The sequence below is a fragment of the Sorex araneus genome, chromosome X (assembly GCF_027595985.1).
Source record: "Sorex araneus isolate mSorAra2 chromosome X, mSorAra2.pri, whole genome shotgun sequence".
Lineage (NCBI taxonomy): Eukaryota > Metazoa > Chordata > Mammalia > Eulipotyphla > Soricidae > Sorex > Sorex araneus.
Genome location: NC_073313.1, coordinates 162124520 through 162138849, shown reverse-complemented (window position 1 = coordinate 162138849; position 14330 = coordinate 162124520). Strand labels below are relative to the sequence as shown.

The 14330-nt window shown below is 55.0% G+C and overlaps 1 protein-coding gene across 4 annotated transcripts; it reads right to left on the bottom strand.

Moving 5' to 3' along the window:
- Positions 1-80: 80 nt before the first annotated feature.
- On the bottom strand, positions 81-13120 carry CCDC181 (coiled-coil domain containing 181). Of its 4 annotated transcripts, none has more exons than XM_012933880.2 (6): positions 12923-13120; positions 8671-8822; positions 5849-6769; positions 4275-4421; positions 3768-3922; positions 81-428 (listed from the first exon to the last, which is right to left on the bottom strand). In XM_012933880.2, exons 2-6 carry the CDS (start codon positions 8797-8799, stop codon positions 272-274), a joined length of 1509 nt encoding a protein of 502 aa, XP_012789334.1. In that variant the 5' UTR covers positions 8800-8822; positions 12923-13120; the 3' UTR covers positions 81-271. The 4 variants fall into 4 exon arrangements, with proteins under 4 accessions (XP_012789334.1, XP_054977357.1, XP_054977359.1 ...); XM_055121382.1 differs by lacking the exon at positions 12923-13120 and adding an exon at positions 11725-11853; XM_055121384.1 differs by lacking the exon at positions 12923-13120 and adding an exon at positions 11645-11666.
- Positions 13121-14330: the final 1210 nt, after the last annotated feature.

The window sequence follows — 14330 nt, the reverse complement described above, 5'->3', positions numbered from 1 at the left end:
AAAGCAAGAGGACAGTAGCGTCCCGATGTCGTTCAGTTCATCGCATGGGCTGAGAGAAAGAACTGCACGTTCCCAGCGTGTGAGAATAAATTTATTTATTTAGCTCTAGTGTTTTGGGGGGAGGAAAAAAAGCTAAATATACTGTCAACATCACCAAAAGAATAGCGACACTTTCCATCATTTCAACTGTGACCCACGCCTCTGGGCTGGAGGAAATGAGACCCCCGTTTCGAGGACAGCAGCTGCCAAAGGAGGTGTTTAATGGTTACCTTCACTTGTAAGGGTCAGTGAAACGGAACGCCTTGGCTTCCGCCATGTACGCGTTCTGACGCTGCTTCAGACGCTTGGCTTCTTGCCGGAGTTGCCTCGTTCTCTCTTTGGCCATTTGTTGCTCAGCGAGTTTTTCGATCTGTTTTCTCCTGAGCCATCTGGGGAGAAGAAACACATGGGTCAGCATCAGCCAGGACAGACCCTCCTGCCAGTTACTGCTAGAAGCCGTCGGAGGAATCTCTTGGCATTGAATATCACTGGTAAACGAAGATGGTCCACATAGGAACTTAAATTCAGGGCTGGAGCGATAGCACAGCGGGGAGGGCATTTGCCTTGCACGCGGCCGGCCCGGGTTCGATTCCCAGCATCCCATATGGTCCCCTGAGCACCGGCAGGAGTAATTCCTGAGTATAGAGCCAGGAGTGATCCCTGTGCATCGCCAGGTGTGACCCAAAAAGAAAAAAAAAAAAAAACTTAAATTCAGCTGGAAAAGCTCAAGCTTAAATTTTAGGCTCACACAGAAAAAAAGCCATTACATTCGGGACCCGATGTTGGGAATGAAGTTTGTCTTAAACTGCCAACACAGCTGGGATTTGTCACAGACAAGACCTATTGCATGGGATGCAGGAAAAGTTTTAAAAATAAGAGTTTTCCTGGGGCTGGAGTGATAGCACAGCAGGTAGGGTGTTTGCCTTGCACACGGCCGACCCGGGTTCAATTCCCAGCTTCCCATATGGTCCCCTGAGCACCGCCAGGAGTAATTCCTGAGTGCTGAGCCAGGAGTAACCCCTGAGCATCGCCAGGTGTGACCCAAAAAAGCAAAAAATAAAAATAAAAATAAAAATAAGAGTTTTCTAGACCGGAGCGATAGCATAACGGGGAGGGCGTTTGCCTTGCACTCGGCCAACCCAAGTTCAATTCCAGCATCCCATAGGGTCCCCCAAGCACCGCCAGGAGTCATTCCTGAATGCAGAGCCAGGAGTCAGCCCTGAGCATCACTGGGTGTGACCCCCATATCCAAACAACAAAACTAAAATGTAAAAATAGTTCTCTGAGAAAATGAGTATTTGAGAAATTCAGAAAAGCTAGATTTTTTTCTGGTTAGTTTTCCTGTATTCTAAAACATTAATTAACCAGGTTAAATTCAGCCAGCTTAAGAATACCAGCATGCAGAAATTTTGTGTGGTTTATTTTGGTAAAGAAATTGCTTTACCTTCTAAAAACAGTTCTTCCCTTACAATGGAAAAGTACGCCAAAGCATGGAAAAAAAAATTTCTTAAGACTATAAAGTCGGGGGCTGGAGCAATAGCACATCGGGGAGGGCATTTGCCTTGCACGCGGCCGACCCGGGTTCGATTCCAGCATCCCATATGGTCCCCTGAGCACTGCCAGGGGTGATTCCTGAGTGCAGAGCCAGGAGTAACCCCTGTGCATCGCCAGGTGTGACCCAAAAAGAAAAAAAAAAGTATAAAGTCGGTCTAGGTAAAATACATCCAAAAGTAACAGTAGGGTTCAATCCAAATGAACGCATAGACACAATTGCTAAGTACATGTGTGTGTTTACATGACTCCCACCCAGAAATGGCCCTAAAGGAAATAACTGCTAGGAAACAGAGAACTGAGATATTTCACAACTTGATGTCATGGGGTTGGCTATGAGGGTTTGAGCAAATGAATTTGAGTCATTTGAGGAGTCCACTGGGGGGAAAGATGGCTAGAAATTGCGTATTATGTGGGACTATGATGAAGATAAGGCCAGGCTTACTGACAGCACTTGTCTTACATGCGGAGGCCTTTTGTCCACTCTCCAGAACCATCCCCCAAAATAAAGCACATTGCAGGGGAAAAAATACACACACATGCACACACATGGTATGATTTGGCTTTATACCTAAAAATTATAAATAAGCGCAGAGACGGGCTGGAGCGATAGCACAGTGGGTAGGGCATTTGCCTTATGTGCGGCCGACCTGGGTTCGATTCCCAGCATCCCATAGGGTCCCCCGAGCATCGCCAGGAGTAATTCCTGAGTGCAGAGCCAGGAGTCAGCCATGAGCATCGCTGGGTGTGACCCAAAAAGAAAAAATAAATAAGTGCAGAGAACTAAGAACATGGCCTAAGTAGGAGTGATTTCTCCATGATGAAAATGGAACTTCTACAAAGCACACCAACAGAGGATTATATATTTTTAAAAAAAAATATGGAGGGGAGGGGCTTGGAAGAGCAGGAGGAACTTGTCCTGCACATGGCTGACCTGGTCCCGAGAGCTGGGAGTGGCCCCTGAGCATCACCAGGTGTGACCCAAAAAGAAGCAACAGGTGTGACCCTGAGCATCGCCAGGTGTGACCCAAAAAAACAAAGAACAACAACAAATTAAAAACGCAGTGAATCCCGGAAGACTGCAGCTCATAGGAGATCTCTCGGACCCTGTAGCGAGCCAATTCCACCGGGGCACCTTAGATGGAGCGGGTGTGCTCTCTCCGCCCACTCCAGATGAACCCCCGGTGGCCACGAGCTTCCAGAAGCTTCCAGAAGCTTCCAAGTGTTCGAGCTCCAGGAGTAAGACGCCAGGCCACCTGGCAGCGGTGGGGATTGGCCGACCCTCCCCCTCTCCCCGCCCACTCAGGGTCCTAGCTGTCACACCCATCAAAGGCCTTGATCCAGAGACCAAATGAATCTCAAAACAGATTAGCTCCCCACAGAGATGTCTCTGGACTCAGCCACTTACAATTTTAGGATTCCAGAAGCGACCTCTCATAATAAGCAATAGAAAATAAATGATCTAGGGGCTGGAGCGAGAGCACAGCGGGTAGGGCATTTGCCTTGCACGTGACCGACCCAGGTTCGATTTCCAGCATTCCATATGGTCCTCTGAGCACCACCAGGAGGAATTCCTGAGTGCAGAGCCAGGAGTAACCCCTGTGCATCACTGGGTGTGGCCCAAAAAGCAAAAAAATAAAAAAGAAAAAGAAAATAAATGATCTAGCATCTGCCCCTGGCGGGCAGGCTGGAATGGCGGTGGGAAAATTCGAGCAAACCATAATGCCCCAAAGTAGAGACAGAGTATGGGGGAAATTGTCTGCCACAGAGGCAGGGGGAGGGTTGGGAAGGGATGCGGGGGGCGGGGGGGAGATACTGGGGACTTTGGTGGTGGAGAACGTGCATGGGTGGAGGAATGGGCGTTCAATGATTGTATGACTGAAACTCAAACATGAATGCTTCGGAATTGTAGCTCACAGTGATTCAATTTAAAAAAAAAAAAAATCGGGGCTGGAGCGATAGCACAGCGGGGAGGGCGTTTGCCTTGCATGCATGCGGCCGACCCAGGTTCGATTCCCAGAATCCCATAGGGTCCCCTGAGCACCGCCAGGAGTGATTCCTGAGTGCATGAGCCAGGGGTCACCCCTGGGCATCGCCGGGTGTGACCTAAAAAGCTAAAAAAAAAAAAAAAAAAAGATCAAGGCGACCGGAGTGGGGACCGTCTCGGGGACACTCACTGCCGGAAGGCGCGCTCTCTGCCCTCGGTCCCCTTCAGGAAGTACAAGCACTCCTCCTGCTTGCGGATCTCCTCCGTCCTCCTGTCCCTCAGCTGCTCCTCGTGCTTCTTCTTAAGCCACAAGCGGAAGGCCTGCTGCGGGTCCCGGTTCTCCTGCTGCGCCCGCAAAACAAGGGTGGCAGAGGTGACCCAGGTGGCCCTGCCTCGTCCGGCTGTCACCTCCCACCCAGCACGCCGAGACGGCACCGAGGGCCGTGTGCAGGGTCACTGGGGAGGGGCGGGGGGGGGGCGTCCCAAGCATGCACTGAGTCTGCAAGTGGGTCCTGGTTCCGCCTCCCATGAGCACCGCCAGGAGGGACCCCTGAGCCCCCAGAAAAAGATACACGAGGCAGGGGGTGCCAGGTAGGAGCGTGCATCTGGGGGTCACTCGGGGCTAGAGCGGGGCAGGCAGGGACGGGGGCCGGAGGGTAGGTCTCGGCGACCCCCGTCCGCCCAGAGCCCGCCTCACCCTGCTGTGCAGGTCTTCGAGCTGCTTGGCCCGCTGAACCCGTCGCATCTCTAGCACCTGCTCCCTCTTCTTCTGCAGCCAGGCCTTAAACACCAGGTCGTTCTCTTTCTTCTTCTCTTTCTCTTCCTCTAGTTTCTTCTGTTCCTCCTGGGGCGACAGACACGGCCGAGAAACTGAGACCCCCGGGGCGCTGACGTCAGGACGGGCGCCCCCTCATGGGCGGCTCCCATCTGGAAATGGGGTCCCCCCCGGCCCCGCCTTCTTGAGTCGGGCCCCCCTGCACCAGATGGCCTCAGTTGAGCACAGCCACGGAGACCCCACAGGAAAGCAGAGGAGTTTCCCTGGCGTCCGGTTGGCAGACCAGCGCACGGAGGATTCTCCGTCGAAACTCGGAATCTTATCTGAGCTCTGAATCTATTTTTTTTTTCTTGGTGTTTTTGGGTCCCACCCGGCGATGCTCAGGGGCTGTTCCTCCTGGCTCTGCACTCAGGGGTGACTCCCAGCAGTGCTGGGGGGGGGTACACCTTGTGGAGCCTCTTGACAGGTGTCAGAGCAGACAAGACCTGTCCCTGTATAGTGACCCAGTAGGGAGTGTCCGGGCGCATTGACAGGCACCAGGTATCGGCCATGAGTCTCACCCAACGCCCCCAAGACTCGTCACCTGAGCGTCGTGAGTCCTTCCTAACTGCCGCGTCTAGCCCTAGTTGGGATTGGGCCGGGGGAAAGCGGAGTTGGAAAGGTGACAGGTGAGTGATGCTAAACTTTAAGTGACTGGCCCATCCTCTGCAGCCGAGACCCCCTATAAAATAGGTGTGTATTTGGCAACAAAGTGAGCGGTCATCAGCTGCTCCCGATGGCCGATTTCTCCGCACACCCGTCATCCTTCCTGTTTGGCCGGACCCAGTGCACGATGTGTCTGGGCACGACGGGGAAAGGTTGTTCCCCCAACAACTCCTGGCTCTGCACTCAGGAATTAGTCCTGGCGGGCTCGGGAGGACCCTATGGGATGCCGGGGAGTGAATCGGCATTGGCTGCATGCAAGGCCAGCACCTTACATGCTGCACTGTGGTTCCACCCCCCCCCCCCCAAAATTGTGTTTGGTTTCGGTTTTAGCTTATGGACCACAACCTGGCGATGCTCAGGGCTGACTCCTGGCTCTGTGCTTAGGAATCACGCCTGGCGGTGCTCAGGGGACCCTCTGGGATGTTGGGGAGCGAACCAGGGTCAGGCCAACGCCCTCCTTTGCACTAGCATCAAGTCTTTGAGACACTCGGGGCTGGAGCGATAGCACAGCAGGGAGGGCGTTGGCCTGGCACGCGGCCGACCCGGGTTCGAATCCCAGCATCCCATAGGGTCCCCTGAGCACCGCCAGGAGTAATTCCTGAGTGCAGAGCCGGGAGTCAGCCCTGAGCCTCGCCGGGTGGGACCCAAAAGGCAAAAAAAAAAAAAAAAAATCTTTGAAACACTCAATCCAGCGAAGGAAGAAAGTGCATCTGGGCCGACCCCGGTGACGGGAAGAGCCCCCTTTCCTCCCCCAGAGCCCCCAGGCCCTGTGCCCGGGGCGGCGCCCTCACCTCCATCCTGAGCTTTGCCCGCTTCTCCTCCAGCCTCCTCTGCATCTCCTTCTGCTGCGGGGACAGGCAGTAGGTGGAGGAGGCCGGCGACAGGTGCGCAGACTGGGCCCGCGGGTGGAGTCTCCCGGCGCCCTTCCAGGGGTCCGAGGACACGGTGGAGGCCGGCCTCAGCCGGGGGCTGGGGGCCGCCTGTGGCTGCGGGGTGTCGGCCCGCGGCTCCTCCGGGGGAGCAAGCACTGGGCCCGGAGTCCCCACAACGGGCTCTTCCTTCCCCGGCTCGCTGCCCACGGGGCTGGCCAGGCGGCGGCCGGCCTGCGGGGTGTCTCCATCGGCGCCTGGCCCCGGGGGGGCCGGGGCGGGCAGCCCCTGGCTCTCCAGGTCCTGGAAGTTGAGCAGCTCGAACTTGCCGTCGCGCTCCACCAGGACCTTCCCGTCCACCTTGACCTCCTCGGGGGGCGCGGGGTCCGGCAGGGCCGGGGGCGCCTGCGCCTGGCCTGGCTCGCCCGCCAACAGGCACAGCCGCGACAGCGGGTCGGACACGGGGTCCTCGCCGCCGCCCGCCGGGGCCGCCTCCGTGTCCTCGGGCGCGGGCACCTCCAGGTCTACCAGCTTGTCCTTGAACTTGAGCCGCCGGTCGCGCCGCTCCTGCGCAGGCTGCTGGCGCAGCAGGAGCCGGTTGGCCTGGACGATCTTCTCCATGATGTACCGGCGCACGTCCTCGTCCTCGTCCTCCTCCCTGCGGCCGTCCAGCCGCGACTCCTGCGACGAGTTCTCGCTGTCCGAGTCGGACGCGGGCTCCAGGGGCTGGATGCTGGGCACCGAGATGAAGTCGCTCCTGCGCGCGGGGCCATCGTCCCTGGGCGGGGCGGCCGGGGGCTCCGCATCCTGGGGGACACGGGTGGGCTCGGCCCCGTGGGACACCTGGGGGGTGGGGACGAGAGACGCTCTTCTCCTCTGCAAGGGAGGGTCCGGGTTCGGGGCGGGGGGGAAGGCACGGGCAGCCCCAAAATGGACTTTCATGGCCACTGGCTTCAGGAGTGGACACCCAGGCAGACGTGTGCACAGCTCAGATTCCCACCGCCCATAATAATCAGAGTCCTATGCGCCCATAACTCAGATTCCCACCGCCCATAATAATCAGAGTCCTATGCGCCCATAACTCATATTCCCACTGCCCATAATAATCAGATTCCTGTGTACCCATAACTCAGATTCCCACTGCCCATAATAATCAGATTCCTGTGCACCCATAATTCAGACTCCCACCCTCCATAATAATCAGATTCCCACCCCCCATAATATCTCAACATTTCCAACCCCCCTAAACTCAGCTTCTCATCACCCATAATAACTCAGATTCCCTTGGGCCGGAGCGATAGCACAGCGGGTAGGGCGTTTGCCTTGCACGCGGCCGACCCGGGTTTCGATCCCCGGCATCCCATATGGTCCGCCAAGTACCTCCAGGGGGTAATTCCTGAGCGCAAAGCCAGGAGTAACCCCTGAGCATCGCTGGGTGTGACCCAAAAAGCAAAAAAAAAAAAAAAAAAAAACCTCAGATTCCCAATCTCCCGTAATAATCAGATTCCTATGCCCCCCATAACTCCTATGAACCCCAAGGAAATTACCCATGACCACACAACTTGGGGGTTGGAGGTAGGCTATAACTATTTTTTAATTTTTTTTTGCTTTTTGGGTCATACACAGGGGTCACTCCTGGCTCATGCACTCAGGAATTACTCCTGGCGGTGCTCGGGGGACCCTATGAGATGCTGGGATTTGAACCCGGGTCAGCTGCGTGCAAGGCAAATGCCCTACCCGCTGTGCTATCGCTCCAGCCCCCGGCTATAACTATTTTTGAACTGACTATTGGTAAGTACTATACTGGCCATTTTTTTTTTTTTTTTGACTTTTTGGATCACGCCCAGCAATGCTCAGGGCTCACTCCTGGCTCTGTACTCAGGAATCACTCCTGGCAGTGCTCAGAGGACCATAAGGGATGCTGGAGATCAAACCTGGGTTGGCCGCGTGCAAGGTAAATGCCCTCCCCGCTGTGCTATCACTCTGGCCCCGATATACTGGCATTTTTACGTTAATGCATGATAAAGGTAACAAATACCATCATGCCAATGAGACGTCCCGTGTGATAACACGTCATCACATTTAATCCTATTTAATAGACCTACTTTTTCCTAAGTGCATCCCTACAGCCCAGTCTTTGATATGTTCTTTTTCCGTCTGTTCCCCTCACGTGCTAATTAGTCTTTGTTGGTTCTCAGTGGGTGGAAACACTATGTTTTGGAAGCCTTTGTCCTTTTTCATTTCCACGAAAGTCTAACCCCATGATTTTCACCCATGTCTAGAGAAAGCAGAAATCATCTGGGTTTTGCTTTTGATGCTATATACTCTTCCGATCCCAGGTTCTCTGCTTTTGGCTTTATGGAAAGCGTTATCTTGGAGGGCTGGAGCGATAGCACAGCGGGGAGGGCGTTTGCCTTGCACGCGGCCAACCCAGGTTTGATTCCCAGCATCCCATAGGGTCCCCTGAGCACTGCCAGGAGTGATTCCTGAGTGCAGAGCCAGGAGGAACCCCTGAGCATCACCCGATGTGACCCAAAAAGAAAAAAAAAACTGTTATCTTATTCCCAGTTCTCTCACCAATCAGCCCTGTGCTTTGGGATACCCCATTTACACTGCCTTAATTTTCTCATCTCTGGGAAGGTGCTGGGAACACTAGTTACAGCCTCTCCCATGGATGTGCGGTTCAGGGATCGCATCCGAAACGCTAAGCGTTATGCCAGCCCCTTGCCCGCTCAGTAGCTCACATGCTCCTCCGCCTCTGCCCCGACGTTTTCACTGGGATCTTTCTCGTTAATCAGCCACTCCAGGTCTTTCTCAAAGTCGTCTTCATACTCGCCACTCTCTTTGGAGTTCGTTTCTGGATTGTCGTTCATTGTGGGTTGGCACAAGAGGAAGGCTGGAAGGGAGGAAGTGCAGACAGACGTCAGCCCTGGAGCTAAGAGATGCTGAGCTGAAGTCCGAGGGCCCAGAAAGCACAGCCGGTTCACACAGAGCACAGCGGGGAGGGCGTCTGCCTTGCACGCAGCCGACCCAGGTTCAATCCCCGGCATCCCACAGGGTCCCGAGTTCACCTGGAGTGATTCCTGAGGGCAGAGCCAGGAGTAACCCCTGAGCATCGCTGGGGACTCAAAAAGAAAAAAAAAAAAACCAAAAAACCAAAACAACAACAACAACAACAAAAAGTCCCCAAAACGACATGTATGGCTCTGCATGCGCTGAATGTATTTGCTCAGAGCTCACTTCGGCTAACCGCCCCTCCTCCCTTCCCCCTCCCCCCCCCACCACAACACACCTCCTGACACACCTGGATTCACAAGATTCAAAAGGCGGGCAAAAGGCACGCCAGCCTTTCTGAGGAAGCTTATTCCTGTCACCTGTTTCGCTTTTCTAGGTGCTCAGAGCACATCCCGGTATCCCGCCAGGAGTGATCCCAGACTGCAGAACCAGGAATAAGCCCTGAGCACTGCCGGGTGTGGGCTTAAGACAAACAAACAAACAAAAAAACAGACTTAAGGAAACTAAAATGTGTTTCAGGTGAAAGTCGTCTTTCCTCTGATGATTTAGCCTGAGTGATCCCTGAGTACTGTCAGGTGTGGCCCCAAAACACACATATATACACACACACACACACACACACACACACACACATATATATATATATCTCGCTCACTGTCACTGTCATCCCCATTGCTCATCAATTTGCTCGAGCGGGCACCAGTCACGTCTCCATGGTGAGACTTGTTGTGACTGTGTTTGGCATCACGAATACGCCACAGGGAGCTTGCCAGGCTCTGCCGTGCAGGCGAGATACTCTCGGTAGCTTGCCAGGCTCTCCGAGAGGGGCGAAGGAATTGAACCTGGGTCTGCTGCATGCAAGGCAAACGCCCTCCCCGATGTGCTATCGCTCCAGCCCATAAGTGGACCCAGTGAAAACAGGAGAGATACATCATAACAACCATGGCAGAAACGAACTATCACAGTATCTTGTGTATCAGTTTTAAAATCAGTATTGTTAAAGAAAAATCATGTGTTAAGCAGGAATAACCGTTTTTTTGTTGTTGGTTTTGCTTTTTTTTTGGGGGGGGGGCTCACACCCGGAGTGGCATAGGGGATACTCCTGGCTCTGCACTCAGGAATCACTCCTGGCAGTGTTCAGGGGACCATATGGGATGCTGGGAATTGAACCTGGGTCGGCCGCGTGCAAGGTAAACGTCCTCCTCGATGTGCTATCGCTCCAGGCCCCAGGAATAACCGGTTGGTTTTATTTATTTTTTTTTGCAGACCTGCAGGAAGCTTCTGCAGATCTTCCTGGTGGTGGTGAAAGTTTGCCACTCCCAGCTACTAAGTCTACTTTACCTAGGATGAGTGAGATGAACAATCTAAGCCTCCCAGATCTAAAACGCTTGCAGAAGTAACAGTCCCTGCCCCCATCACAAATGCCTGAGGATAATCCATTTTCTTTAGACCGAGATGGGTTATTTTAAGAGAGATAAGCAGCATTAACTGTTAGATCATTTCTATGACCCATTCCAGCGCTCTCCATGGATCTTAGAAGAAACAGTTCTGAGCTTAAGTGAGTTGACTTGCTTTCAAGAAATACGTAGCAGCTGGCTTGCAGGAAAACTCACTTAAGTCCACAAACCGAATCAACACAACCAAAATCTGATCACACACAAACCCCCCTAATAGGTGTTACTAAATAAGGAACCTGCCGGGTGTGAGGCGGGGATGGGGAACAATCATTTCAATCGATTCCTGAATAGAAGTCAACCAGATCTAACGGAACTGAAAGTTGCAAAACCTACATGCACACTGGGGCTGGAGCGATAGCACAGCGGGTAAGGCATTTGCCTTGCACGCGGCCGACCTGGGTTCGATTCCCAGCATCCCATATGGTCCCCTGAGCACTACCAGGAGTAGTTCCTGAGTCTAGAGCCAGGAGTGACCCCTGTGCATCGCCGGGTGTGACCCAAAAAGCAAAACAAAAACAAAACAAACAAACAAACAAAACCCTACATGCACAGCTGGTCCCCGAGGAAACCAAATCCACCAATCCTACAAGTCACCTTGCCACGTCCCTTAAAAGCGGCTTCCAAACAGGACCCGAGAGAGTCAATCCCTTTGGGATGCTTTCAATCCTCTCCCCCCCCAACAGAGGACCAACGAGTCACAAACTGTCAATCCCTTTTGCAACAAAATTGCCCGGTCCGCCAGGCTGCAGACACCCTCCCTCCCGTGGCCCCTGCTTTTTCTGCGCGCCTTGCGTTTCCTTGCCAGCCCCACAGGAGCGCGGGGCGGAAATGAATCTCTTCCTCCCGGGCGACTCTGCAACCCCCCCAGGGCCAGGCGGGCTGCAAGCTGCAGGAACCTTCCAGAAGGAGGTGCAGCCCGGGACCCCTCCCCACCGCCCTCCAAACCCCGAACCCGAGAGCCAGCCCCAGGGGGAGGGAAAGACCCAAAGACTGAGCCCAGGGGACCCTTAAGGACAGCAGCCCCGAGGTGACCCCTGGGCCCGAGCCCCCTGCAAGGGCGGGGTGGGGGGCTCTGCGGGGAGGCTGTTAGCTTGGGTGGGGACAAGACTAGGACCCTCCCCCAAAGAGGAGGGGCTTGAACCGTCGCTGGAGGCTCAGAGGCAACCTGGGTGCTCCTCTGGGAGCTTCGACCGGCGATTCCTTCCCTTCCCATCCCACCCTGCTGTCCCCCGCCACGTCCCCCCACCCCAGTGGCCGCATCTGGCGCCGTGACGCGGCCTCAGCGTCTCCCTCGGCCCCTTTCCAGGCCTTTCCAGCCCCTCCTGCCTGTCCGAGCTGCAGCCGCTGGGCTTCTCGCCTCCTCCCGGCTCCCCAGGCTCGGAGCGCCGAGCGCCAGGTGCCCGCGGCGGCTGCAGCAGCCCCGAGCGCGCTGCCATGGCAACGGCGTCGTCCGGCCCGCGCGGCGCGGCGCTTCTGCGCAGGCGCGGGGCGTCCGCGCAGGCGCAGTGCGGTAGACGCGGTCCTCCCCGAGGCTGGGGTCACTGGGCGGCGGGTGGTTTCCATGGAGACCGCCAAACAATCGCAAGCGCCGCCCCCCGCCAGCGCCTGTCTCCTCCATACACACACACACACACTGGGCAATCTCTTCCGCCGCCTGCACCGCCCTATGTAAATATTTTTAAATAGGTGAGAGCTCAAGCAGGGATGTGCCCCCAGTAAAAGCACCAAAAAAGAGTCCAGGTGGGGGGGTCTTGGTGGTGAATGATGTCAACACGGGCCCGCAGCAGAATTTCCTGCTTGGTTTTCTTTGGGGGTCACTGCCACCCAGCAGAATTCAGCGGCTAGTCCTGGGACCTGCTTGGGGTGCGTGTCAGGCCGGCGTCTTACCCTCTGTATTATCTCCGGGGGCCTCTCTCAGTCGCTTTTATTAAAAACTAGCAAAGACAGATTGCTTGCGGCTATTCCTATTTTATTGAGAATGGCAATATTTAAATTATTTAATATTAAATTATTTAGGCTCCAAAACCCACTACTTTAGGAAACTGACTCTGAATTCTTGCAGGTTCTTGCTCCTAACCTGTGCCTTAGCATGATAAGCTAAAAGCAGTTTTTTTAGCCGTTTCCTTGAACCCCATCCCGAAATATGCCAGGCTCCCCTTGGCATGGACTGGAACCCATGTACAGGCGCCCACATATATGCTTTGGCATATATTTGCAGGGTGAGCTTTTTCTCAAGATCGCCAGTGACAATAAATCATGTCAACCATCCAAACTCTTTTTAAAAATCTGATTTCTGTCGTTAAAAATGTGATTTCTGGGGGCAGGAGCAAAAGGGCAGCGGTTACTTGCATGCAGCGGGCCAGGCCGGATGCCCATGTGGACCCCCAGGAATGATGCCTGAGCCCAGGGCCAGGAATTAGCCCTGAGCACCACCCCAAAACAAAATCCCCCCCAAAAGATGATTCCTGGCGGAGCCCCTGCTTTGCACACGTGCGCCCCGAGTTGCATCCCCGACCCAACTAACCGTCACAGCCGGCAGCCGCGGCCCTCCCAGTGTCATGGCCTTTCCCGAGCGCTTCCCTCCGTCGGTGTGGCTGGGAAGGAGACGCTTCAGGAACGGCTGAGCTGTGGGTCAACGAGGGCCGCCTCCCTGGGCTCCCCGGCGCTCCTGGACTCCTGGGTAGCAGCGCTTCCCAGGGAGAGAGCGTGGGAAAGAGCTAGGAGGCGCGGGCGGGACTGCGCAGGCGCGGGGCGGGGCACGCTAGAGCCACGCCCACCAAGGCCACGCCCACCCGCCGCGCGGCTTTTGTGACTTAGCGGAGCATCCCGCAGTGGGTTTGGGGTTTCTGCGACCCCCGCAACCTTCCCAGTCTCCACCGATGCGTCCTAACTTTTCACCCAGCTGGTCTGAACTGCTGGGACCCTGCCTGGTGTGTCTTGGATGGGTTTTCCTAGTTGGGTGGATGCCTTACCCCCCACCCCAATACACACACACACACACACACACACACGCTAAAGCAGGGTATGGGGACAGGGGCTGGCGTGTGTTCGTTTGCAGTGCAAGGCAGGGATCACACCCCCATCCCGGGCACCTCCACTTCCCAGGGCGGGGAGAGGGATAGAAGATTCTAGAATCTTGGCGGAGTAACCTCAAGCCGGCCCTGTCTCCCTGCATCCTCCAGGTTTCCTCGCTAGCCCCCCAAAAGGGCCATTCCACTGCCCTAGCGGCTGCTTCTACATCCGATTCCACAGCTCTGTCCTGAACTATTAATTACTCCCCCAGCTCACAATTAATCCTCATTAAAAACGACTCCAACCTTGCCCCCAGCTTCACGTTACGTCCCTTTCATTTAAAAATATTTTTATTTATATATTTTTTTGCTTTTTGGGTCACACCCGGTGATGAACAGGGGTTCCTCCTGGCTCTGCACTCAGGAATCACTCCTGGCGGTGCTCGAGGGACCCTGTGGGACTCCGGGGATCGAACCCGGGTCCGCTGCGTGCAAGGCAAAGGCCCTCTACACTATGCTATCGCTCCAGCCCCTGATCTATCTCATTTCTTTTTTGGAGGGGGCTAGTGGTGCTCAGGGGTTCCTCCTAGCTCTGCACTCAGGAATCACTCCTGGCGGTGCTCGAGGGGCCCTATGGGATGCCGGGGATCGAACCCCGGTCAGCCTCGTGCAAGGTCAACGCCCTCCCCGCTGGATTATAGCTCCAGCCCCATGTCCCTTTCTTTTAGTACCCGGGTTTGGCCTTCATGACATTTTCTCACCGTCATCACTCCACGAGTTTCCCCTTTCCACCCATTCACCCATTCTGCAGCACCAACTCAAATGCCCCCTCCTCCAGGAAGCCCCTCTTGATGTTCCCAAAGTCCTTGGTTTCTTCAAGACTGCTGTGTCTTTATGGTGGTGCTCCCCAACACTGCCCCA

Bases quoted from the DNA above. Each gene is read 5' to 3' on its own strand.
- CCDC181 (XM_012933880.2), bottom strand. From the start codon at position 8,799: ATGAACGACAATCCAGAAACGAACTCCAAAGAGAGTGGCGAGTATGAA. The intron at 6,770-8,670 runs GTGAGCTACTGA...CCCACCCCCCAG, and splicing joins GGGCAGAGGCGGAGGAGCAT to GTGTCCCACGGGGCCGAGCC. The intron at 429-3,767 runs GTGAGTGTCCCC...TCTTCTCCCCAG, and splicing joins AGAGAGCGCGCCTTCCGGCA to ATGGCTCAGGAGAAAACAGA.